General features: G+C 32.9%; 1 protein-coding gene across 5 annotated transcripts; it reads right to left on the bottom strand.

The window, feature by feature from the left end:
• On the bottom strand, positions 1–24493 carry LOC106671887 (SWI/SNF-related matrix-associated actin-dependent regulator of chromatin subfamily E member 1-like). 5 transcript variants are annotated; one of them, XM_024227635.1, is made up of 16 exons: positions 24215–24493; positions 22436–22493; positions 21325–21369; positions 20691–20731; positions 19137–19223; positions 18485–18691; positions 18032–18116; positions 17862–17960; positions 16711–16883; positions 16476–16577; positions 14905–15141; positions 10386–10409; positions 4884–5318; positions 2293–2353; positions 809–946; positions 1–678 (listed from the first exon to the last, which is right to left on the bottom strand). In XM_024227635.1, exons 2-16 carry the CDS (start codon positions 22491–22493, stop codon positions 500–502), a joined length of 1971 nt encoding a protein of 656 aa, XP_024083403.1. In that variant the 5' UTR covers positions 24215–24493; the 3' UTR covers positions 1–499. The 5 variants fall into 5 exon arrangements, with proteins under 5 accessions (XP_024083403.1, XP_014258336.1, XP_024083405.1 ...); XM_014402850.2 differs by lacking the exon at positions 10386–10409; XM_024227637.1 differs by lacking the exon at positions 18485–18691.
• Positions 24494–27143: the final 2650 nt, after the last annotated feature.

Raw genomic sequence — 27143 nt, 5'->3', positions numbered from 1 at the left:
TAATGTTATTTTCCAATTTATTCTTTCGGTTATTGTATCAATAAGAACTCTACCTCAATACATTATAAATCATTTTATCACCAAAAATAACAGACTATTAAATTAATGTCCTATAAAACAAATAATTACACTTTAATTATTTATATTTTAAAAAACACACACAAAAAAAACAGCATTTAGTAGTTTTATAAACACTTATTCTAACTCAACATGTACAAAATAAGTAACAAATGTACAAAACTAGAGTTTAAAATTTATCAAGTTACACATTAAACAATGATATGTATTGCAAAACACACCATAAAACAGACGTTTTATCATATAATATCGAGTACTTAATCCTTAGAGAACATAAAATAAAAAGCGCGTTTGGTTGTAATTAAAAACGAATAATGCATGTCCAGAACCAGGTTTTAATTTATATAAACCCAAAACATTTTTTGTACTAAATTCAGGATAAGGGATTTTTATTACTAATTAAAACACCTTACTTAACATGTTACACAGGATCTTTCTTTTCCAGTGAGTCTTGTTGATCACTAACAGTTGGAGTTGGTGGAGGAGGGTGTTGTTGCACTTGCTGTTGCTGTCCTGAAGACTGTTGAATGGGCGAATGCTGTTGCATCGATGATTGTTGCTGATCTTCCGCACTCATGGTAACTCCTCGTTTCTCTTCAACTATAAAATACAAAAGACCTTTTTTCATCGGAGTTAATTTTTTTTTTTTTTAACTCATGCCACACAAACAGTCAGTAAATCATAACTGATAGCGAGAATTTATTATAATTTAAAAAATTTAGTAATATACCTGGGGTATAAGGAGGGCCTTGCAGAAAAGGCCTATTGCTTGACGTGGGCCCAATAGTACTCAGAGGATTTTTCGGTTGATTACATAGAGAATCGTTTGGAATTGTACTTGTGTTGTAGCGCCCCATCGCTGATGAATCTGTAAACAAAAAAACAGTAGTTTTTTAAGAGTAAAGTTATGTTTTAAGGTTTGTCTTTTCATTGAAGAGTTAATAATTGTTCAGTTATTACAAACTGAAAAAGAATACCTCCGAAAGTGGCTTGTCACCAGACCTGTAGGAAGCATTGCACATTATAGAGTCCATTTTACAATTAAATATAAATTGTTTAAAGTCTGACAAGGAGGAACTACATGCTAGAGATTATCTAGATATCTAAAACATGACTTTTATCATCCTACACAAAAACTGCAGGTAACCAAAATAGGCTAAGAATCGGCAGACTAGGATCATTAGGATGATAAGTGTAAGGTTCAATTAACAGTGGAGAAGCATATATACAATTATAAAGGGCAGAGAACAAGGACAGTTCCAATTGAATAAATCATCCGTTTTAGCAAAGATCTTTCTTCTAATATGCCCTGGGATATCTCCCTCAGCATAGAGAGGTCTTATACAGAAAAAGTTTTACTTCAAGAAATTTTCTAATTTATGAACATTCACAGGCCTTAATGGTGGTGTATCACCTCTTCTGATGTTGAACACCTCCTGAACACTCTAAGATTCAAGTGTCTGATGTCACTGTATCTGACTCTCACTTTAACTTGAAATACAGTTCTGACTCAGACTGATGGTCTCTAGGTACAGGCCTGTCTCATACATATTAGACCTTGGTACCTTGCTGTACATGTGAACTCAGATAGCAAGACCTCGCCTCATGAGCCTTGGATGAAGTGGCTCTTTACAAAGCTGTGGATGAGGGTATGGTACAACAATACATACCTCATACTGAAATATATATTAAAGGAACAATGAAAAGGGAATCCTTTCAGACTCACATACAATAAAATTGCCAGACAAAAGATCAACAAATCTCATCTTCTCGATAAGTTCACTAACGCTGGAAATATGACAAAATACGTCAGTGAGCTGATATTAATAAAAAGGCTTAAAAATATAGAAGGGACCATAAAAGCAGATGTCAAAAGAGGCAATGGAACAATGTATAGTTTGAATAACTGAGGAAAAAGGGAAAATTCGACAGACCAACACAACTATGTATCCCAAAAAAGTAGTGCAAACAAACAAAGAGAAACAGGAAATTGTACATCAAAATATCGAGATTGAGGTTTAACCGCAACCTCCTCACAGCGCACTCGCAAATCAAGATATCAGAGGAATGCAACAAATGCCTTTTTGGAGACATCGAAGTCTCCAATGACACAATGCCGCCACAAGCGCGACTAGTATTTATTTACTTGATGAACCTCAAAATGCTGGGCCATACAATTTTTTAGGCAAAAACTAAATTCAAACAAGTACTCACCATTACTGCACTCTTCTGTCTCTTCTTGTCTGTTGTCTGTGGATAAAGATCCTTGCGGTCCCTGGAAAAATTAACTTTTAATATGACTGAACCACAAAAACATTTATCAATGATATTTTAAATTTAAAGTATTTGTAAAAACACTTTTTTTCTAGTTCATATTATTCAAAGTTAAAAAGTCAGAAAACAATAAGGTTGTCGGTAATGATTTTATAAGGATATCAAAATTCATTTGTATACTATAACTTGTAACTAAATGTGAAATAAAGTGGCAATTATTAAAAATAACACATTATTGCTTATGAACTGGTGGATTATTTTTATTGAACTTAGGAGTAAGAACTGGAATCTCTCTATAACATTAAAAAAGTTTAGGCTGAAGTGTGAGGGAGTGACAGAAGGACTTATATGATTTTAACAGCTTAGAAAGAGAAAAGTATAGGATGATGTTAAACTCAACATTTTAATAGAATTTTTTACTTCTCTCACCATTTTCTCAATTTAATCTTTAAGAAATGTCATATTATACATGTTGGAAAGAAGTTTTTTTTCTACAAAATGCTTAATTTGAATTTTGGAAACAGTTGCAATTAGTACTTATTTAATCCATAATTAGCTACTTTATGGTTTTTGTTTGGATCAAAATTGTGACAAATTGTCTGCGAGGACTGTATCTTTTTTTACATAGTATTAACTAGCTATTTAAGACCAATCGAATCTCCTCCACCTCTCTCTCTCTCTCTGCTTTTTCGTGAGAACAGATATTCAGTATTCCTGAGGCTTGCTTAAAACATATTTTGTTATGGAATAGCTTTCAGCAATTCAAACTGTCCAACGTCCATACGCAAGCAGATGGAAATGCCATTGAATTCTCTGATTGGTTATTAGATATCGGAAATAATATCATTAAAAAAACTTGAAATACCCCAGGAAGTCTTATGCAATAATTTAATTGAAGAGTTTTAACCATTAGATTTATCTGAGGAAGAAATGAATAATAGAGCTATATTAGCTAGCAGCTAGAAATGATGAAAAAATCAATCATCTTATTATGAAACGACTACAAGGGAAAATTGTTAAGTGTATTTCCATTTATAATGCTGAGTCACTAGCTGTTGACAAAGCTGACAATGAAAACCTAAGGTTACAGTATCCCATTGAATATTTACAATCAATGACACCTTCGGATTTGCTTCCTGCAGAACTGCACTTCAAAACAGGACATACAGTTTGCTATTGAGAAACATGCATATGAGACGGTTTGTGTAACGGGACCCATTTGATAGTAAGAAAAATTGATAGGATGATACTGGGAACAAAACAGTTGATGATGCAAACTGGGAATAAAAAGGTAGATTGTGCACATCCCTCGAATATATTTAGACACAAGAGGAGATACCACAATGACCTTTGGTTTAAAACGGTTGCAGCAATTTTCCAGTCAGTGAAGCATTTGCTATGACCATAAATAAGTCATAAGGACAAAGTTTTTATAAAATTTTATGTAGCCCTATCAATGTGTATGACAAAGATGGGCATTAAAATATAATGCAAATTAAAAGAAAAAAAAAAGAGCATAGAAAATATTGTTTTCGACAAAGCATTGGAGAAGTGTAAAAATTATTTTTTCTATTGAGCCTGCCAGTTTATTTGTAGTTGCTCTTTTTGACTTATTTAATAAAAAGATAATATAAAATTAGGAGGGGCTCTGCTCACCAATCCCTGGGCCGCCCCACGGCAAGTAGCACCTGCTAGCTTTTTCACAAGGGATGAGTGGGCAATGGAAAAAAAAAGAAAAAAGGGGGAGTGGCACAGCGACCCAGAGGCTGGCAAGCAAAGGGCAGAACGCCCCTCGTAGTTAAAAAAAGGTGAAATTATGGTTAAATTAAAAAGTAATATTAAATGTAATGTTTTAATGAAATAATGTGTAATGTTTTAGGAGTTGAAAGTTTACTGTAATAATAACAACTTCCTTATATGTCCCTCTGATACTAAATATGCAATAAAAAATATGATCAAAAGGAAACAGCAGCAGTGGGTCGGATCGGCAGAAAAGCTCCTGCATATCAAAAGCCCAGATGGATGGTCCTCAGAGGATCTGAATCATCCGCACCTGATTAAGAATAGGCCACGCTGATTTGACACACAGACAATTACTTTTGCACATAGGCCGCATATGTGGACAGCATTTCAAGTCCCACTCAAGTGAAAGGTGACATTGGGTCCATATAAAGAACGCGTAGGAATGCCTGATATGAGAATTGTTCTCAACTGACTGCCATGTCGACTGCACAACAGACCAATATTGGTTGTGGTGTGCAAGATCATGAAGTGACTCCTTTTAATCTTAACTGCCAGTTTCCTTTAATTTTACAACATTCCGGAATCCATACCAGCCTAACATATGTTGTACATGGCTAAATGAATTTCCTTTTTTCCCTTATATAGCTTATTAAAATCTTAAAATTGTTTAAATTAAAAAAAAAAAAAAATGGTGTGAGAAGAATGGCATGTGAAACCTAATTTTAATGTTTATCCTTAAACAAATTAACTACTATTCTAATTAAATTTAAAAAAAAATCATAACTTACTTGAGACTGGGTTTCAGAAGGTGGCATGTAATGGTGTGGCCTAGGAGCTTGCATATGGTGTGATGGATATTGGTAGGAGGGATAATACGAATGTGGGGCATTTCCATATTGGGAAAATGGAGGCTGAGGATAAGGATACTGATGTCGGGCATTGGAAGAATACTGTTGTGGAGGATAATACGGTTGGGACGGGGTAGGAGGAGGCATTTGGTTATGTTGCATTGGCACATTTGTAGACATATTGCTTTGGCTATTTGCGTATCCGCTGCTATACTGGTTCTGATATCCTGGATTCATTGGTTGAACTCCTCCATACGACAGGTTATTGTTTGGCACATCTTTTAATAATATGGGAGCGGACGAATTAGAAACCCCATTCTTTGCGTCCTCTTTTACGGCATCATCCTTGATGACTTGCCGGTCACCCTCTATGGGCTAATAACAAAATAAATAAATCACACTGTTTTTAATCCAGTGTATATTATGTTTTTATTAAATATTTAATATGTTTAAATATAAATTGATCAAACATCTTTTTTTAACAATAAAGTAAAAATAGGAAAACGTTACTCATTTGATGAAAATTTTTGGAACAGCTGTTCCAAGGTTCATAAAATAAATGACTATATTTTTGTTAATATAAGGGATCATTATTGATTCTAATAAATTAAATAAATAAATAATATACAAAATCTTTATAGTAAGCTCGTTGTGTAATTAATTCAATACAGTTTTGGCAACAGGGTACCATTTATTTATCTTCACTATCCACATTTTAATGATATAGTATCAATAATCTATTAATTAGCATTTTTATACTTACATTGCTCTTCAATGAAAATCAAGTAATACTTAATAATATTCTTGATTCACCCACTGTATTAAATTTGTTAATGGAGAATCGTAATCATCGAAATACATTTGTAATATAGGCCATGTCAAAAACATGGTTCATTATAATAATTAATAAATAAAGTCAAACAACACATTCTTAAAAAACCAAGCTTTTTCATTCAGAATAGATCAAAAATGGTGGGAATTTTGCTGCTTTAACTACGTAGGAATTCATTTTCTTACTCCAGAAACTTCTCCGAGATGGGAAATTGATGTTTCACAAAGTTCAAGAGAATATCTACTAAGTTGTTTACATTGTAAGATGGCTTACTTTCAAATTAAAGTAAACAAATATTCCTAAATTCTTGAAATATATTGCATAACAAAAAAATTAATAAATGAAACTGGCAAATTTAATGTATAGAGAATATACTGCCAAAAACTAAATTAATTTCCAAACGACTGGAAAAATTTTTTCACAATCGTACACCCTGATGTGTCAAGTTCAACTTTGTATTAATTTATTTGGCTTGATTTTAAGCGTGTTTTAGATTTGAAAGTATGCCCTAAACAGTGTTTCGCAACAACTACAAGATTACCATGCAGTTTACATTGTTTTTATTACATGACAAATCAATTATTAAGGAGAACAGTGCATTTCACATCACGAACAACAAAAATAAAAATGTGTGGATCTACTATTACTTGGGGTTTCGCTGGTTTTCCTTAGTAAGACGCTATTTTCAGTGAGTCTACTTTGCCCATTTTTGCACATGAGCCTTTGTGAATATAAAAAAAATGGATTTATTGAACATGATTAAACATGTTTTTAGACACCAACTTATGCATTTGGTAAGAAGTGAAGTGTCCATTGGTTCTTGTACGCTGTACTGTAAACATCTATGTAAACCTGTTTTAACAAAATATCTTGCAATCATTGTAATGATTTTTTCAACACGAAATATTATATTTTGTATTATATTTTTATCGTTCACTTCGTAAATTGTCCTGGTCAAAGGTCAAATAAAAAGCTGAAACCTTGGCCATGGTATAATAGGTTGGATATTGACTTAAAACTACCTCTGATTTCTCTCTTTTTTTTTCTTTACTTCTGAATCTCTCCATCTTTCAAACCAAAACCAGCCATAGAAACATTTGCACATGAAATAAATAACAAACATCAACCAACAAACAAGGGTGCAACAATAGTAATATCAGATAGCCAGGGGTGTGACCCTCTAAATGGTGTCAAAGCCTACGAGATTGCTTCCAAACTTGTCTGAAACTGCTTTATAGCCTGAAAAAATAAACTGGTACCAAGGCAGACGTACTAGATAAAAAGGCAATCTTGGAACGATCAAATCCCTTTTATAGCAGAAATTAAAGCCCCATAAAAAAAGATCTGGAATCTTTGATAACTAAAGAACACAACAAATCCTGGGAACGTAAACGAGGGATTATGAGCGAGGCAGAAGACATACTAGATTAAAAGGGAGCTTTGGAACAACATATAATGGGACCAAATCCCTTTTGTGGCATAAATTAAATCCACGTGAAAAATAACAGGTATCTTGAATAACTAAAGTACACAGAAAATATTTGGCGGGGTCATCAACGGCCACAACCGTTTAGGTGTTGACATGACACTCATCACTATGTAAGGTGCGTAAGGTTGCATTCAAATCTGACATACTTACAATTTTTTTTTTTTCAAAAACACACCCCAAGAGTTCAAACAACCTCCTAGTTGAAAAACCTAACAAAAATACTGGGCACATAGACCAGGCATGATGATCGAAGAAGCAGACATCCTATCCAAAAAAAGGGAACCTTGGAACAGCACAAGCCCAAATCCATTTTGTGGCATAAAATAAAAATAGCTTGCAATCTTGAGATACTAAAAAACACAACACATATTGCAAATGTATGCGAGACATTTGCCAAACAAAAAGGCTTCTTACAAAAACAACCCAATGGAAAAATAGGAAATCCTACTCAACAGAAAGAAACTAAAAAAATAGTTCAAAACCCTAAGAACTATATTTATAGGACATGCTCCATAAACAACTTAAAAAAAAATTAACTATTAACAGATGATGAATATCAACTAGGTCTACAGGAGTCCTAAACTGCCCTGCAATAGTAGGAAAAGACTATGGTACCTAGGAAAGCCATTTCTGTGCAATGTATCGTTTATACAACACCCTCGAGGGTACTTAGAACAACAAAAAACCTTCCATGAAAACCATTAGAAGAAAGTAGCAAAATTAAATGGACATTACAATTACTCCGACTTCTCTGGTCGTGGGTATACTGCAGAGCAGTGTGCTTGAATCAATGCTTTGTACCACAGATGTCCTGACTACTACTCTCCTTGCATCTTTTTTGAAGACACAGCAGTAATATCTTCTGACCTCGATCAGTTGCTTCAGAGATGAGACCATGTTCGTAAATGTATTTATTATCAAACATTAATTTTTAATTTGAAGTTAAATTTTTTTAATACAAATGTACAGTTTCTGCACTTACGTTCATTTCTCAATATATACGGCAGCATTGTCGCCTCACTTCTTACAAATTAAGACTAACAAATTGCTTCAATTTTAAAATTAATTTTGACGAACATCCACCTAATTGTTTTTTTGTTTTTTTCAAAGGAATCTTCTGTTTTCTGTAAATTTGCTTACTGTGGTTAATTCACTCCTACTCGGTTTGTTATCCTCAGGGGCAGTCCTTTGCCTTGCAAAATCAAATGCCGAAAGTGTTCCTTTTTTGAGCAATTTTCCTCATGCCTAAGAAAATTTATTATATTGTTATTTCTGAATAAAAAAGAAAAAAATATTATATTAAAAAACTACATAAAAATGAATTGATTGTATCAATAAGTTTTTCTCTGATAAAACAGCTATTATTTAATAATTAAAATAAGAAAATTACAGGTTGTAATATTAAAGATATAATCATATATCATTCAGTACTTTCACCACGGTAAGTCGATGAACAAAAATAATTAAATTTAATTATTTATGATAGGACAACATATTAACAAACAATCCAATAAAAACAAATAAACTTACAAACACGTATGTGTCACATAATTAAGTAATGAACCAATAACCATGTCCATTTGGAAGTTTTAGATCTAATATATTGAAGTCAGTTATTTTTTCAGCATAATTTATATGAGATGTACCCTGTTTGCCAAATTCTTTTTAAATATGCTATCAGTGTTAGCATTATTTTACCTAAATAAAGACTCTCATAATACTACTGCCTCCACAGTAGGCAGGTCAGTCATGTCTTCGGAAGTTAAGTCCTTCAAGGCATAACAACCCTGCCTGTCGTTTCCTAGCATGAAGACTGTACGCTGAGCAATAAAACTGATTGTAAGCCAAGGACGTCTTTTTTTCTCTGTTAAACTCTGTTTAACTTTGAATAAATATATTATTGTCAGATTTGCTATATTATTTATTGCCAAATATTTTAGCTTATAGCATGGCCAGACAGAAAGCTGTCTATCACAGTATGTGATCAATCACTTTTTCAATTTTGTCGTGACAATAAGCAATCCGGTCGTAAAAATCACAGATTGCCTTTGATCCTTTGAAGCACAGATTGAGTTTGTTGTTAAAATGAGTGATCAAACAGAAATATTTAAATAATCAAGTAGTAATAAAAAATTAAATATTTAAATCATCATGGTCTCCTGCCTGTACCAGGGGTGGGTGATCATCAGGCCTGCAAGTAATTTATTATAAATTACAGAAGCTGGAATTGCCGGTGGACTACGAAAAGTGGTAGGCTCAACTTTGTATCTCTGTGAATCAGTAATCAGTACTGAAAAGGCAAGTGCATAAAATAATATCAAAATTTCAATGTGCGCCACCTTTTTTTGTTTTGTTTTATGGAGTGGTGTATATTCGTTGAATTGCAAATACACTGCATATAAAATTGTCCTAGCCTGTCTTTTTTTGTAAAAATAAATCTCCAGATATAAATAAAAAGAAGAATAAGGATGACCCTTGATTTTAAAAGCTTAAACTCACTACCTGTCCATATAACCTTAACTTTTTTTTAAAATTTATTTATTATTATTTTTTTTTTATGTTACATGTTTTTCCGTGTTTAGCTGAGAACTAGCAAACTACGAGAGTTCTTAATGACTAAAGTGACTTCATGAAAAAACTGGATGTTATAAGTTAAAGAACAACACAATATATTCTTCACAGAAAATTTGATACTTAAACAATAACTTCAAGAATAGAATTGCAAACACATTCATAATTATACAAGCAACAAGAGCACAAGGCTGATAATGCTGAAGAAAACTAGCAAATACAACAAACAGCCTAATCAAAATTAAACAATCAAATTACTTTGTTATAATCAACTTACTAAACAGTTTCTATGAATATTTTCACTAAGTAAAATTCGTTTTGGAAATACGGTAAAAAAATATCTTTACATTCTATCAAATTGTATCATACATTTTATATAAATGTGCAAGCTACAGTATCTTTAAATATTAGGCACCCCAGTCATTGATTTATAAATAGACAATAGCATATTATTCCTGGCACAGTGTTACAACTTAGTAGACAAAATTCCATGCAGTAACGTCTAGACATCAAGCTAATATAAAATAAATTAAAGGAAATGGATTTTTACCTGGATGTAGTGTAGTACTAGCATCTGTCAACACAACAATTATTCTTACAAACTATTGTGAAAGCAATGCATATTAGATGAACAAAGTTTACTTTGTAAATTCGAAGGCAATAGTGTTATATTAAATTATAATTGTCAAGTGAGGTTTCTGTGAAGTATACTTTCTATTTTTTAAAGCTAGAAAATTTAAAATGAAAAACAAAACTTAAAAAACTCAAGAGTGAATGTTTAAACATAGAAATGCATTTTATGAGAGAAAAAAGCTATAAAGGAAAACCAATAATTATTTAATATACAATAGGTAACCATAGTCAAAAAATGCAATAATTTGAAAGGTTTGTCCAGTTGTTGTGCCATTCAGTTTTTACCAAACTTAAAAATGGTCTGTTTCATAACTTTTTAAAAATATTTTTATTAGTAGCCTATACATATTAGGATGTACTACAAATGTGATCACAATATGTTTTTTCACACAGTCACAGCACTAACACAAAGGCAAGCGCTGCACCCAGAGGACACATGCCATGAGAAACCAGCTGACACTTAGTGGGAGGAAATAAGGGCAGGAGGTCTCGAGTATATCGGTAATTAAGGTACTCGGGATAGTTGTATGAGAGGTTGTAGTGAAACTTTTAGAATTGGGACAGATAAGTTCGCTGACAAAAGGAATGTTGAAGTCAGTGAGGTTAGTGATGTAGTAAAGCCCTTTGACAATTTGTACTTTTAATTGACAGAATTGGATGCACTGGATATTTGATGGCTTGGCAGAACCTCATAGTTACACCCAGTATGTCCAGAGAGTGGTCACAGTGATGTCTTATATCAAACTTAGTTGAGTTTTGACAGTCAAAACAGATTTTGGTCCTACATATTTTTGTATTTTTCCAAATCTTATGTTAAATTGTTGTCTCTTAAGTCTTGTTTGTGTATAGGTATAGTTCTAGGTATCTGACTTGACTGGAAGTCGATATCTCTTTGTTGTTGTACAATGTAGGGCAAGACTGTTTTTCAATGTGAAGGTACACCGAGTACATTTTCCTTGGATTTTGGAGGTAGCTTCGATAGTGTTCGAGTTAGAGGACAAAATCACAGTATTGTCTGAGTAGTTGGTGATGATAGTACTGGGTTTGTAGTTAGGTAAGAAGTATAGATATACAGGATGGGACCAAGAATGCTCCCTTGTGGGACACCAGCTTGTATTAGTCTGATTTCTGAGAATTTATTGCCCCACCTCACTATAAAGCAGTTATCTGTTGGGTAGGATTTAAGGACAAGATAATAAGGAGTGAGTAAGAAGTGTGTATAAAGCATGCCCGGGTGGCTAGACCCTATCAAAATAACATTAAGTGCAAGTTAATTTTTTTATTGTGTTCCTTTAATTTTTTTTATTCTTTAAAAGAATGGAATATGTGCACTTAAATAACAGTTGAATAAGCTGTTCATCAAACATCGATCCACGCGCAAAATTAAGACATAAACCATATGTTATTAAAATTAAGCATAGCTTTAACCAACTAAATCATGAAGCAATTTTTTTAAAAGCTAAAACTCAATTTGGCTTGGTGCAACATAGCCCAGTGAAATCCTATACATTTTTAAACATAAAATTTGAATTAAAAGGGTCAAAGTTACGGATAACATTTGAACCTACGGTCTTCGGAATTGAACCCTGATGCTCAAACCACCCAAACAACAGTGACTTCGAGACATCAACCATTCAGGAGGTTAGCACAACGGGGTACAGTTCTGAACACCATGTGTTCAAATCTCATCCGTAATACTGACCATTTTATCTCAAATTTTGTGTTTAAAAATTAATATATTTCAGAATGGAACTGAAACCAATAAAAAACAGTCATTATTTTTTTATTATGAATTATATAAAAAAATGACTGGGATAGGTGAAATGATGAGTTTATTGTTTTAGTGATTAATGAGTTATTTGGTACTGAATAATGTGTTATAGTTATTACATTTATTGGGTCATAAAATAAGTCCATAGCATTTTTTGATGGTAAATTCAATTAAATTTTCAGTTAGTAGTAAACATATTTAATCAACAATATGTTCCACTACCCGTCATCCTCTTCCATGTCATTTTTTAATTCCTTTCATTCATAACTCAGGTGTTTGAGTTGTCCCTCCTTGATGTGTTTTCTGCAGTCCCATTAATAGAGTTTTGCAGAGCCAGGAATAACTGAAAATCTAAATAGAATGCCAGGCAAATACATTGGGTGGGATAGCACATAGGGCCCAGTTCCAAAATTGTTTTTGTCTGCAACGGGGCAAGCGTCCTGGTGGAAAACCCTTGTGATTTGCCAATACCGGTCATTCTTGGGCAATTGCTGACTTTAAATGCTCCAATTGTATATAGTACACACTAGAATTACTGGTTTGGTCAGGCAGAAAAAATTCCATAATAAAGAACCACCCTTCTAATATCACCAAATGCACATTACTTTCTTGGAAAATAAACCAGCTTTTAAAGTTGTTACACCCCAACTTTCACCATGATTTTCCTCTCTGAACATTGTGTGGTGATTAGTGACCGTTAGTCAATGATTATTTGGAAATCATGAGATGTGGTCTGGTGTGATGTAGGTTTCAGAAAAACATTTTCTTTGTGTCAACATTTCGATCTTTATTGAGATCATCTTCAGGGCTTGGGATTTATAAACATTGTTTAAATTGAACAAATACATGTAGGATATGGAAAAAAGTGAATTTATACAATGCAAAAAAAAATTGTATAAATTCACTTTTTTCCACATCCTGCATGTATTTGAGAGATGATCTCAATAAAGAACAAAACGTTGGCACGATAAAGAAAATGTTTTTCTGAAACCTACATCACACCAGACCGCATCTCACGATTTCTGAATAATCTCTGAACATTGTAGAAAATATAAAGGACAGATTTTTCATCTCCAGTAATCAATCTTTTTAAAACTGGGTCATTTGAATTGTGTTTTAGTAGGGTCATCGAAGATGGAGATAAAGTTGAGTTAATCCTCGCTCAATATGTCAGGAACCCAATAGCTCTGACAAATATATTTGCTCTCAGTTGCGTTAAAACACTTGCTAAGTGTCTCTGCAATCTCTTGTCATTGAGTGTGGGTTATTTGTGCCAAAAGAATTTCGTCACAAACGGTTGAAAGAAGACCAGAACTCTGCCGCTTCCAAATTAAAAAACACTTAACGATGGTGTTTTCTCCTCAAGGCACCTCTAACCATGACCCATCATTGGCCACTACAAACCATCGTCATTGTGTTGGAGGGTAGTTTGGTGTGATGGTAGTGCAAGGGATGGCTTGAATCCAGCTGCCCTCAAACCAACATACTTACAAATGGGTTTTTTTTTTCTAAAACACTGGCACCCTGAGAGTTGATATAACCTCTGCTGTTGTGAACCCCCATGGGGGAAAAAAATAGTAATGATTAAATAAACGTTGCTGCAATACGAAATCGATAAAATCAAATTATTGAAAAATACTATGGACTTATTTTACAAGCTAATATTTTCCAACTTATAAAAAGTGTCTTTGTATTAGCATTTATTAGTTTAGTAGTAGTTTGTTCTGATGTGTAACCATTGTAAAACAAAAACCAAACGGCTGTGCACAATGCTTAAAAATGTTGAAGAAAAAGAACTTATGAGACTTCCATTACGGATCAAGAGAAACTCACAATTTAATTGCTTGTTTGCCACTTATATGGCAAAAATAATATGGTGGATTATTATGTAGGGTTTTTTTTTAAATCTATAAAACATATTTTCTAACATCTGTATTAAAAATATTAAAACCAATTACCTTAAATCCCAGTAAGGCCACCATAACTTTTACTAAAGGTTCAAAATTAGAAATACAAAAGAAATGCTTTAGAAACTACATCTGATCCAAGTCTAGCCAATAAAGGAATAACACATTTAACAATAAATCTTCACTATACCTAATTTTTGGTAAGTTGTTCCATAGAAAAAGTTAAATTTTAAAAAGAAGTTTTAAGTATAAATCCTTAATAAGGATTAAATCAACCAGTACGTATGAAACATAATACAAATACTGTTTTTCAAAAAGTTAAAAAAAAATTCAAAAGGAAATAACAACCAGACATTAATGCAAAGAACTACTACAATTTTTTTTTTTTTAATTATTTCAGCTACCACAAAAGACAATTTAGACATTGCCCTATTTACAAGTGACTACTAATGTTGTAGCCCCATGAAATGGGATGACAGTGGTTAGAAGGTACATCAAAAACTTAAAATACACCTTAAAAACAATTTACAACATTAATTATAAAAGTAAATAAAAAACACAAATCTATTGCACACAACGAAACAGAATTATTTACTAATTTTTATGAAGACACCAATTTTTATTGTCCTTTAATCAAGCATACATAACTTAAAAGTTTAAAGATATTTTTTTTAATCCACTCCCTTTAAAACGACTATGACCAAACAGTGAATATTGACACTATAATAGTTGATTATTTTCAGAATAACATGAATTACCTCTTGTTGGTTTCCTTGAGATCCTTCATCCTGTTCTGGAGTTGTCGCTGGTGTCGACACAACGGGTTCAGCAGCAGAAGCGTGACTGTTACTGCCACCATTGGTGCCAACAATTTCTTCTTTCCTAGTGTCTTCTTGAGAAGAGCCAGGACCACGGTTTCGTTCTTTTTTTAGTATTTCATACTGACGCTCTACCATTTTGCTGTACGTCTCATCATCTACAGCTCGCTGGCAGTGCTATAAGAATATATTTCAAAATGTAACTAAGCCAACTACAGTATTGCAGTTTTTTAAATTATTTTTTTAAGAACATTTTCTTAATGTTTTTATTAATAAAATTTGTTGCCCACTGATTGTTTTTCATTTAATTATTGGTTTCAATAATTTTTTCGCGGGTCTGGCGATCACATTTTTTATGAAACTTCTGGGAATAATTTATCATTTTTGATTAGCTCTTCCACACATGGTGAAAAGGTTCCGCTAACATTCACACTAATAAATACATTCACACTGACTAGAAACTTTCATACTATATGTATAATTAATAAGTTGGGAAGTACCAGGATTTTTCGCTGTCTCGCCCATAATCACCCTAAATAGATATGTATAAAATTAGTGGAGTTGATTGATGATGGCTATTTGTCTGTGAGTCGGTACAACTAGATTGGAGAGCTGTATATTCCGCCACAGACCCACGCAATACATTCATATAATATCTACAGAGATAAAATTAGGGGAGTCACTGGGGTATTCCACCAGTGCCCCCCACCTTGCACTCTAAAAATAATTACTCTAAAAAATAAAATAAAAACTAGCTTAGTTTGGTGGGTCTGTGGGGTGCTCTACATTCCGCCACAAACCCCCCCCCCACACTCTCTCAAACTGATCATGCTAATAAATACAATCATTCAGTACCATGAAATATCTAATCTAGTTTGGTGGGTCTGTGGGGTACTCTATATTCTGCTACAAACCCACTCAACTACTCATGCTAATAAATACATTCATTCCACGGTACAATAAATTGTTATTGTAGGCAAGATTTGAGGCAATATTTGAGTGTGCACCATACCAAATTGGATTTATTTTATACTGTGTTAATAAAAATTATATTTAGATTTCTAACTACAGTAGATTTTTTTAAATTGGATTTTTAACAATATATTTTTCTAGTCTTTGTCTAGACAAAAAACGAAGGAAGGCTCCTCATATGATGATGTTATAATGACACTTGTTGTAATGACAATTTGTAATTTCCATAAAAGGTCCATACATAGAAATAAATAAGCTGAAATTATGCAACTTCACACCGATGGTGTTTACTCAAGGGTTCACTTATGATTTTTTTATTTAATTTTCTAGTCCAAGGAACTTATTTTCCTAACTGTTATGTTGTTCTTTTATTCACACTATAATAATGAGGTCATTCTGACGATACATTTAACAACATTCAAATTTTTTAAACTTCCCAGCCATTTTTACTCTCGACATAAAAAAAATAAATAAATAAGATGTGATAATACAACATTTTGACAGAATGTCCATGTGTTTTTATTTAAGTTAATATAAACCTTTTTAAGCTCCTCTTGAAAGGCCTCGCTCAATTCAGCAAACTTTCGTTTTTTAGCCTCGAATTTCTCTTCCGTTTGCTGCAACTCGGATTCCAACTTTTTCTGAAAATTAATCGCATATATTTTTTTTCTTACTCTTTCTCAATCTTTGAATAATTATATTACAAAATAAACATAAACAATATCTTACTTTAAAATTCAATATTTACAATACAATGTAAATTTAGAGTACTACCTGATGCATTGTGAGTGATTGAACTTGTTTGTTCAGCACCTGCATCCGAACCGTAGTGACAACTGATCTGACATCAGGGACAATTGTATCAGAGAATATTTCATTGATAAGACGATGATTTCGTAGATATCTAGCATATGCCAAATGCTTCACTGAAAACCCATCATCAGGATCTAAAATAAATGCAAAATACATTTAATTACAGTAGCGGCCTTTGCTGTTTAAGGAAATTTTGTTTAAGAACGGAAGGAAATTGTTTAAGAAAAGTAATTGTCAAATTTGGTGACGAAATTCGTGAACAAGTCAGACCAAACTCGTATTTTTTATTCTATAAGGATCTTTACCAAGATGATTTTAATATGTTTAACCTAGCTAAGAATAAGACTAAAGGTTTGTCATTGGAGATAAGGTGGTTTTTCAAAATCAGAGGAGATCTGCTTTATTTCAATGATGCACCTTTTCGCGATAAAGAAAATGTAACTTGTTCCTTATGCAACGACTGTGTTAAAGAAGCAATAAAAAAATCTTGTCTGACATTCAGCTTCTGCATCTAAATGTTGTTAAATTAATTATGATACCGTTTATTATTTGTTTTGGTGATTGATCAGCCTTCTCAGTTTAAATATTTTTCTGGTACCTGGCCTCATCCCCAATCTACCTTTTGGAAAGAAAAATATTTATACCGTTTACTCACTTGTTACTAAATTATTTAAAAAATGTAATGAATTATGAGCGCCATGCTTGGCACTATCACCGGCAAGAGATTAAAGAGTTAATATTAGAATTTAATTTTTAAATGTTTAAAGTTTTTTTATGCTAAATTGCTGGCACCCAAAATTTATAATCTATATTTATTGTAATTTACACAAAGAAAAAATTACATTTTGTTAGTAAGTAATGTAATTATTAAAAATTGAACTATTAATTGTAAAATTTAGTTAATGAATTGTATTTATTTTATTTTATAATTTTTTTTTTTTTTCAGTGTGAACCTAAAGTTGAAGTCTAATGTAAATTTACTTCCGACAGGCGAACTTGCATGCCATAAATTTACTTTAATTACATATTATGTAATGTTTAAAACTTTTTGCAATAAAGTATATATTATTATTATAATTACAGAAATCTTTTTAAATACAACTATGTAATACCTTCTTCATCTTCTGCTGGTTGAATATCAATACGTCTGTCTTGCTTACTACTTCCTGATGTGCGATCGTGGCTCTCCCTGTCATCGTTTGTTTGTTGAGCTTAACAAAATAAAATTGACAAATAGCATAAATTTAACATGAAAGGATACAAAAGAATCAATTAATAATACCTGTTTTGCCACGAGCTTTCGCTGCAACATATGCCAAATAAGCAGGTGAATTGAGATATACTTTTAATGTTTTTTCATACTCCAACTAAAACAAAATCAAAATTAGAAACTGTCCATTTTGATTTATTAATTTAAAAATTGTGAATAATTAATTGTAGTCTTTTATTAATAGTCGTTTTTTTCCAAATTGTTTATAGTAATTGTTTGTACATTTTCTTTTTATTGATACATAAGTAATATAAATACATAAATAAATTAATTATGAATGTCGATGACTTGTTGATTTTTTATTTATAAATTTCTTTATGGTAATGCATTGTGTTTTATATGTCTAGCTATTCAAGTATGCCTTTTTTCTATTATAAGATTGTCTATATTGCTGAAGACCTGGTGGCTTTGTGTGAGGTGACAACGGATAGTTTTTATTATCTGTCTTTTTTCTTTCTTTAATACCTTTTCTGTTTCATAATCTTCAACATATTCAGTTTTGTCTTCATCGGGCAAGTCCCTCCACATCTGACCAATTATTTTTCCTATTTCCCATAATTTGAGCTCGGGATTTTGAGCTTTAACTTGATCCCAGACTTTTCTCGAATACCTCATGTAAGGCATTAAAGGTTTTTCTGGTGGTTTCGGTGGTTTAGGTGCTCTTGAGTCACCCTGAAAAAAAGATCAATAACTTTTTTTTGAAAAGAATGAAACTGAATTAGAAAGCAGGGAAATTCTGAACAAGCAAATTGATAATAAAGCTTCCAAAAATTCACCTCTGCCTGCAAACCATTGGGGTATAGTTCAAATTTGATAAGCCATTCACAAACAGTATAAGCTAGTGATCATTACACGTGTACTTAAATGTGGAGGGGAGAAGTTTGAATATGTGATTTATGAAAGAATTTGAATGCATTTTAAAGTGTACGTTGAAATAATTAACTTTTTTTACACAATTTTATTTCAAGCATATTTGCACTTTTCATAAATAGACAAAGTAAATACAAAATTCAGTCAAATTTATTATTGTCTTTTGTTATACAATATCAGTTAGTCCATTATATGTATTCTGTAAATAGGCAATCTACTCAAAAGCAACATGAATCAGTGTACTCACAGCAGATCCCTTGCCCACTTTTTGCGGATGGAATCCTGGATGGCCATGAGGTGTTGAGATAAAAGGAGACTGATTAGTGCTCTCTTTCTGGAAAGAAAAAATAATGTAAAATAAAAATACTGTAATTTTATTTAACTCAATGTTAACTTATTAGCTTCACAATTAACTTAATTCCTTAAATTATGAATTCTAACTCTATTATTGCTATATTGAAAAGTCCAGTCACTTTAACCATACTAATGATTGATAGATGAATGAATTAGGATTGTGGTTGTTTTACAGATAATTACTGTTGTAATTGATGAAGATCCAATAAATGATTGAAAGCTCGCCAAATTATGACAGTAATTATTGGTAAAACAGACAAGCCTGTTAGTTTTTTTATAGTTAAAAATATTGGCATGATCAATCCAATTGATGTAGATGTTCAGAAGGCAATTGTTATTTTAAGACCTCTTGGATTCTTAGTCGTGCACAGACATACTTCTAAACCTAATCAGTTGGTCAACCAATAAAACTGTTGTAATTTAATTAAAAACTATATATTTTTTATATCATTTATAAAAATAGTTTTGGGAAAAAGTCTTGTCTTCAACACCAAAATGGGATTAATCACTAAGGCGATTTATTTAAATTGATTTATTGAGATTTCTTGATATATGCCATATAATATGCATTAATAAAAGGTATGTAGATGGAGTACTCGATATTTCTCCATCGCCCTTACACATATTATGCAACAAACCTAATTGAAGGTCGATGGAGTACTCGATATTCCGCCATTGACTCTCTTACATCACACATTCACTCCCAACACAAGCTAGGTATACACAACTATTATTAAAATTAAAACAAATAAACAACCCAAATTCCTCCGAGAATTGGAACAGGGGACCCAAATACTCTCTGCCGTGCTCAAGCATACTTCTCAAATCGGGTTGCATTCCTGAGCGCTTTCTGTATGGAGCCAAGGAATTGCACCCTTCAATTAGGTAGAACCCATCAAGCAACCTTTCTCTGCCAGACACATATGTGGGGGGGGGGCTTTGGTTCTGTGTCCATATGTCAACCTCACACATCTTATTCTTAACAGGGTGAGAACTTCCTCTACGGGTCAGATTTTCAGAGGGCCACCCATCGACAGTCCTCTTGTTACAGGAGAGCTTCTCTGCCGACCTGACCCACTGAAGTTGCCACTTTATTTTAATCATGTTTTTAGATCACAGTGGTTAAATCTGAAGGTTGGGGTGTTTGGAAATAGGAGCCTCAAAAAAGATGCTGATTATTTCAAGAGAATTCTATTATTTCAATTTGCTTATATTTTTGATTCTGGAAAGTTAACATGTTAAAATATTATTTTTTTAAGCAATCAAAAATGCTTCAAATTTGCATATTCCTTAAATATGCAGAATAAAAGTTGAGCCACTTATGATTCAGATAAATATCTTATCACCATGGTCATAAGAGTTAACAAAAGGAATATACAATTGCATACAAATACAGGTTCTACTTATATTTATTCTAGTATTGGTAATAATTAATGTGTATACTTACAGTTGTACTATTTCCTCCAGAACCTGAAGCTCTAAGCCTTTCTGTAAAAACAAAAAAAATGTAATTGTATAATGTAAATATTACATATATTCAATATTTGTTGTTTTTGTCAACCGGTTGGATTATTTTTCAGTATTTTGTTTGTTGAGGAGTCGACCGAGTCAGTCCTATTCTTGGTTTTGTGAAACAGGCTTACATGGTCACCTTATGAACTATTTTCAATAGAATAAACCAAGCAAGGGCTTTAAAAAAATGGTTATTTTATGTTAGCTTATGTGTAAGTATGTAAGTTGTAATGCATTGTATATCTTATTGTCATCACAATTTTCATACCATGTGGTGTCATTATGAAAATGTACATACGCAGTTTTTATATTTTTATGCTGCAACATGCAAAAAATTACAGACCAATCAAAGCCTAAACTAATCTAAAGCAAGAACTACAGAAAAGATATAAATGATTAACTCATACCTTAACTTACCATTAAAGATGTGAAATGTGTTCTATAAAAGGCTTGAAATAACTTTTCATGGAGCATTGGCTATTTCAATACTTGTACAAGTTGAAATTCTATCGTTTTTTTTTTTTTTGCTTTTTTTTGCAAACTGTAACACCACCAAAAACTTCACTCACCTTTAAGTATGTTGAAGGCCATTGGCAGTCCGGCTGACAGCAATTCTGAACATAAAAGTACACACAAAACATATCAATCATTAGAGGTTTGTTCACCACATTAATATGTTCTAGAAATAATGTTTAAATTGTTTTACAGTTTACCGTGTGGTGAACCTTCCTTATACTAATAAAACTAAAACAAAACAAGCAAATTTGGAGAGAGAGAGAGAAAAAAGCAACAGCACTTAAGGAAAGAGAATGCAGAAAATTTTTAATTTTTTAAAAATTAATCACAAGTACAGACATACAAAATAATACATTAAGCAAATAATAGTAAATCAGCAAATAGCAAGACAGCAGCTAGGTAAGTTCTACAATATGAGTATTTTAAAAAAATCTAACACTAAAAATATTATTTACTTACAATAAAAATGTTAAATTTAAAATACATCCACTTCTAACTAAACAAGTACAAATTCAAACTAACGAATATTTTAAAAAGTCATGTAGAGACAGGGTATGTACTAGGTTGTATGGTAATAAAGTAATTTCTTTGTCGTTTCAAAATAAAATATTTTGTTGTGCACCTTGGCAAAGGAGGCAATAAATTAGATCTGATATGTTGAACATAGTAATAAAATTATTAATGAAATCTACCTCTGGTTTCTTGCATTTAATTATTAATTTTGAAACTGCATAACATAAATTTTAAATAATTTTATTTACAAGTTAACATTATTTACTTGAGTGGTTAAGTGAACAGTCTATACAGAGAAAAATGAAAAACCAGTATGTTCAAGTACCAGTAAATAACGTATAAATTCTGCCATTATTTAAGAACTAACCCTCATTTCTTAAGCAAATATTATTATATTAAACTTTGCAATAATTTGGTCACAATAAGTTTAATTCTCAAGGCTACCAAATAAGTCCAAAATTTCTATTTTAAAACTGTTCATTATTAACATTTAAAAATAAAAAATACAAGTGTTTTGTGTTCTCATTGAAGTCCCAAAATGATATAAACAATTTAATTTAAATATTGAGAAGAATATATAAATAAACATTTTAATGTTTAATCTGAGACATTAATACACATACAAAAGGGTGGGAAAAAAAGAAAACTTACGATTTGGCCCAGGCATTGATCCCATGGCAATTTGTTTATAATTAGCTGGAAGCGACATCTAAAATATAATATAAAAATAAATATTATTTAATACTTTTTACATATGATCAACACATTCTCATAAACACAAAATAAAGGCTACAGTTTTTTGAAAAATTTATTAATTATGATCATAATTTATGTATGATACGTCACTAATGACAAATGTTATTTTACTTGAATGTTTATAATATTACACTTAAATTTGTGGTGTTTGGGTAAAGAGGAAAATTTATTTTTGCTTGTTGGTGTAAAGTAAATAATAGAGCTGTAATTGTTAATATATGGCCCTATAAGGAATTTTGTACTTCTTTAACAGATCGCCAACCCAGTGTAATTCCCCAATTCTTGTTTTGGGGATAAACATCATCAACCAAAATGAAATCAGTTGAGACCCGAGTAAAGTGCAGAGAGAAGATGAGCAGAATCGAGACAAGGAAGAATCAAGTGAAGACAGAACACGGTCAAGATCAAAGAGAGAAGACCAGGGAAACTTAGGGCTTTAGTAAAGTGTAGACCAGGGAGAGTTGATTGAGACCAAGGAGAATTGATAACAGGGAGAGTCGAGACATAAGTTAAGGGCAAAGAGGAGTCTAGTTGAGACCTGAGTAAAGGGTAGCGACAATTCTAGCAGTTGACTAACAATGGGAGCCATGACCAGGGAGAGTTGAGACCTGAGTAAAGGGCAAAGACGAGTCAAGTTAAGACCAAGGAAGGTTGATAGCAGTGAGAGTCGAGACCTTAGAAAAGGGTAGAGATGAGTAAAGCAATTGACTGGCGAGGAAAGTCATGCCCAAGGAGAGTCAAGACCTGAGTAAAGGGCAAAGAGAAGTCAAGTTGAGACCAAGGAAGGTTGATACTGCAGAGTGGAGATCTTAGAAAAGGGCAGAGTTGAGTAATGCAGTTGACTGATGAGGAAAGTCCCGAGGCATAGAGTCAACTAATGATGAGAGTCACAACCAGGGAAAGTAGAGACCTTAGAAAAGGGTAGAGACGAGTAAAACAGTTGATTGATGAAGAAAGTCATGACCAGGGAGAGTCGAGACCTGAGTAAAGGGCAAAAACGTGCCGAGTTGATATCAACGAAGGTTGATACTAGGGAGAGTTGAGACCATAGAAAAGGGCAAAGACGAGAAAAGCAGTTGAGTGACGAGGAAAGTCTCCCGAGGCAAGGAGAGTCAACTAATGATGAGAGTCATGACCAGGGAGAGTCGAGACCTGAGTAAGGGCAAAACCAAGTCGAGTTGATACCAAGGAAGGTTGATACCAGGTAGAGTTGAGGCCATATAAAAGGCCAAAGACGAGTAAAGCTGACAAGGAAATTCCAGAGACAAGGAGAGTTGATTTATGAGGAGAGTACAGAAACCAAAGATAAGGAGAGATCAGGAAAGGCATCAAGAAGTCGAAGGATGACATTTTCTATGATGTGATGAAAAATATGCCACCCTGTATACTAATTTTTGAATATTGTCTTGTACTGTTTTAAAAAAAATCAAAAGTCAATCCGCCCATAACGTTTCAGCAAGAATGGGAGTATTAAGTTATTTTGTCGTGGGCTCTCCAGACGACAGCAGATCCTGAAGGGACTTTGAACCATCGTCATTTTAAATTTATTTAAAAATCAATTAAAGAAAATGTTAAATTTAAAAAAAAATTGCGTCCTCCTTAAAAGAGTATCTAGGAAAGAGGGGAGCCTTTGATATTCTACTGTTCAATCGTCCCATGGAAAAGAGCGCTTACCTCAAAAAACAGGAAGAATTTAGAAAACTGGTAAGGAAAGCTTTCAGTAAATGTTTTTGCAAGTCCGGCCCTGAGGCGGGAGCACTTTTAAGGGCTGAGCCTCAAAAAAACACCCGTACGGCCAAAAGTGATGACATTGTCAGTCGAAGGTGGACGGGCCTGAAGAAGATCTGGCACTCCTTATCTTAACACTGACCGAGCCGAGGAAGCTGACATCAAAATATATTGGTTACAAAACATTGGAAAAACCCTAGGAGCCAGGACTTCTCGATACTTTGGTGATAGCGCATGCTCAACTGGAATGAATCGATTCTTAAATTTATGGCCAAAGTCTAAACATGATTCCACTTTTCGCCTCTTCCCACTGGGTGACGCACTTTCACCAAGGCTCAGGACAAATTTTTTTAAAAAATTAAATACGACAGACCGTTTGACCATCTGACCAAAGTTTGATTGCTCTTTTACACGTTTCAAGTTTCATAAGCATTAATCCTAAGGGTTATGGATAAAAGAGCAGCCACAAGGCCTTCTGCCTGACCTGAGTAGATCTGTAGTGCTTCCCTGTTTTTTTATAACTCACTGGCCAGATTCAGGTTGGTAATCAAACTCCATAATGTAGGATCTTGCTTGTGGTTTTTCCTGTCCTAGTTGCAAGAACCTGCACCTAGACCTTCATGTCACCAAACATAAAATCTGTTCTGCGGTCTCCTCCTCTTCCTGGCCGATTCTGCACAATGTTTCTTCTGTCTGTACTCCTATCCAGTGCATGTGCTTAAATGGCAGTGTCCTGCCAAGAGTCCAACCAGAATCCTGGTTCGGTTGCGGTTGCCTTCCAGTAATTCCTTTGTAAGTTTTTCAGATGACCCTTCTATGAATCTCTTTGGATGCCTCATAGCTATGGTATTGTTCCACCAGGTTTTGAACTCATTAAGGATCCACTTTAAGATGTATCCTCTTTTGTGGTAATATGCAAACCATAGAATGGTTCAGGACCTAGAATGTCCATGTTGGCCTCCCTTCTTTCCCAACATGTCAATCTTGTTGTGGCCTCTATGTCCTGATTATCCAGGGTTCCATGCCAGGGTCTGGTCATTATTGTTGCAAACTTCCGTTAGGGCCTCCATGCAGTTCCAAACACTTTACCTTCACCTCGCATGAGGCTAGGGCCTTTAGTGCTGCCTGATGTCAGAGAAGACGGCTGTCTTCTGGGAATGTATTCCTAGCCTTTTTATTTTCCTGGCGCAGTGTTCAATTCCTATGATTTTAGACTGGAAAACTGTAGAAATTTACCTAAGTTTACCATCAGTTCGATCTTTGGATTCATCCTGAAGACACCAGCCCCCGGGCCATTGTTGGTTTTGGAGCTGTCAGGCATTAAACCAATAGGAAAGCATTAATCCTAACACAAAGTAGAAATTTTGCTAATTTCACTGCTTGGTCTGTATGTTAATATATGATCTACTCAGGTTGCAGAAGGCCTTGTGGCTGCTCTTTTATCCATATCCCCTAGGATCAAGGACAAGTCCTTTTTACCAACCACTGAAGACAAACAGACATAAAAGGCAAAATTTCATGATTAGACCGTAGACGTTCAACTTACAAATTGTAATGTGTCTAAAAGAAACAAAACATAATTTCAATTCAAATTTAAATACAACAGTGTTACATAGTTTCAACAAAGGGAGAGAACTAGATTAGTTTGAGAAATTTGAAATTAAAAAATGTGAAATTGAACACGGAGATAAATGCATTAATAATATAATAGATTTTGATCTACCTCCCATTTTATATATGTACATAAATAATATTAAACGTCCAAATAATTAAATTAATTATTTTAATTGTTATTATTTTTGTAATAATTTAATAATATTAAGGTATTATTCTAATTTTTTAACTTTTATCTTTAATCACTAATTTATAATTAATTTCTTACAGTATTTACCATTATAATATTTACTTGTGTTATTTGTTCCCGCTTTTCGCAAGTTCAAATTGAGCGCCATTAAAAAACCAGCTTCTCATTGGAACATCGCGTTGGCGGGGGTATGAGCGGGTTCACTTTTGCAATTCATGTCGAGAGTCGTGGTTATAGAAATCCTTCAACCTGATGATGAGCTAAGGGCTCGAAATCCGGATCGCTGGAAAACACTTACTGTGAGCAGGAACTATCTTTTTTAAAAAAAGGATTGAACACCGCACTCACTCCATCATTCATCATTTCTATTTGTTTCTATATTTCTGTTATCCAATTATACTATATATATTTATATTTATATGTATATTTAGTTTCAATTATTCAGTTACTTATGTATAAACTCTTCTAGAGCTTGTAACTGGGTATATTTACCTGTATAAATAAATAAATTTCTTTCCAATAAAACATATCAAAATCGGTCACAGAATTATAATATCCACTTATATTTGTGTTTTTACTTTTTATTTACTTAGCGATATATTTAGTTTTATTTTGTATTTATCTTATTTCTAACGAATAAAATAAAAATAAATTCCAGTCATGTAGGATGAACAAAGCTATTTCCCGTCGTCTTCACTGCGGCCTCTCCATAATTTTCAAAAACCATTGAATTAATGACCAACTGAAATTTTTTTTCTGGATAAATGTATTTTAATTTTTTATGTTATACATACTTTTGTTCTTCTTTCTTTTATGTATTGATTTTGTTTATTTTTATTTCTTGACGTTTGACTTGTTTGAAGAATGTTTAATTTTTTAATGATTTCATCAACGTCCTGTTATATATTTAAGAAATATAATTCGTCTGTTTTATTTAATTTGGGCATTAAAAGCTAATTTGTTGTTTAATTTTTATTTTCTTCTTATTTGAAAATTTTTATTGGGACAGTTTGGAAGTTTTAGGTTGTTGGCAGTGATTCAAACCTCAGAGTTGTTCCTTTAATGGTTATT

Source organism: Cimex lectularius, unplaced genomic scaffold (assembly GCF_000648675.2).
Source record: "Cimex lectularius strain Harlan isolate CLEC.00 unplaced genomic scaffold, Clec_2.1 scaffold160, whole genome shotgun sequence".
In the NCBI taxonomy this organism is placed as follows: Eukaryota; Metazoa; Arthropoda; class Insecta; order Hemiptera; family Cimicidae; genus Cimex; species Cimex lectularius.
Note: the sequence above shows the minus strand (reverse complement) of the source record. Positions and strands in the feature narration are given on the sequence as shown.

What these genes read in the sequence shown, in the direction of transcription:
- LOC106671887 (XM_024227635.1), bottom strand. Translation starts at nt 22,493, where the DNA reads ATGTCGCTTCCAGCTAATTATAAACAAATTGCCATGGGATCAATGCCT. An exon ending in GGCCTTCAACATACTTAAAG is followed by an intron (nt 20,732 to 21,324) that starts GTGAGTGAAGTT and finishes TTGTTTTTACAG; the next exon opens with AAAGGCTTAGAGCTTCAGGT. An exon ending in TAGTACTACACTACATCCAG is followed by an intron (nt 5,319 to 10,385) that starts GTAAAAATCCAT and finishes TTTTGTTATTAG; the next exon opens with CCCATAGAGGGTGACCGGCA.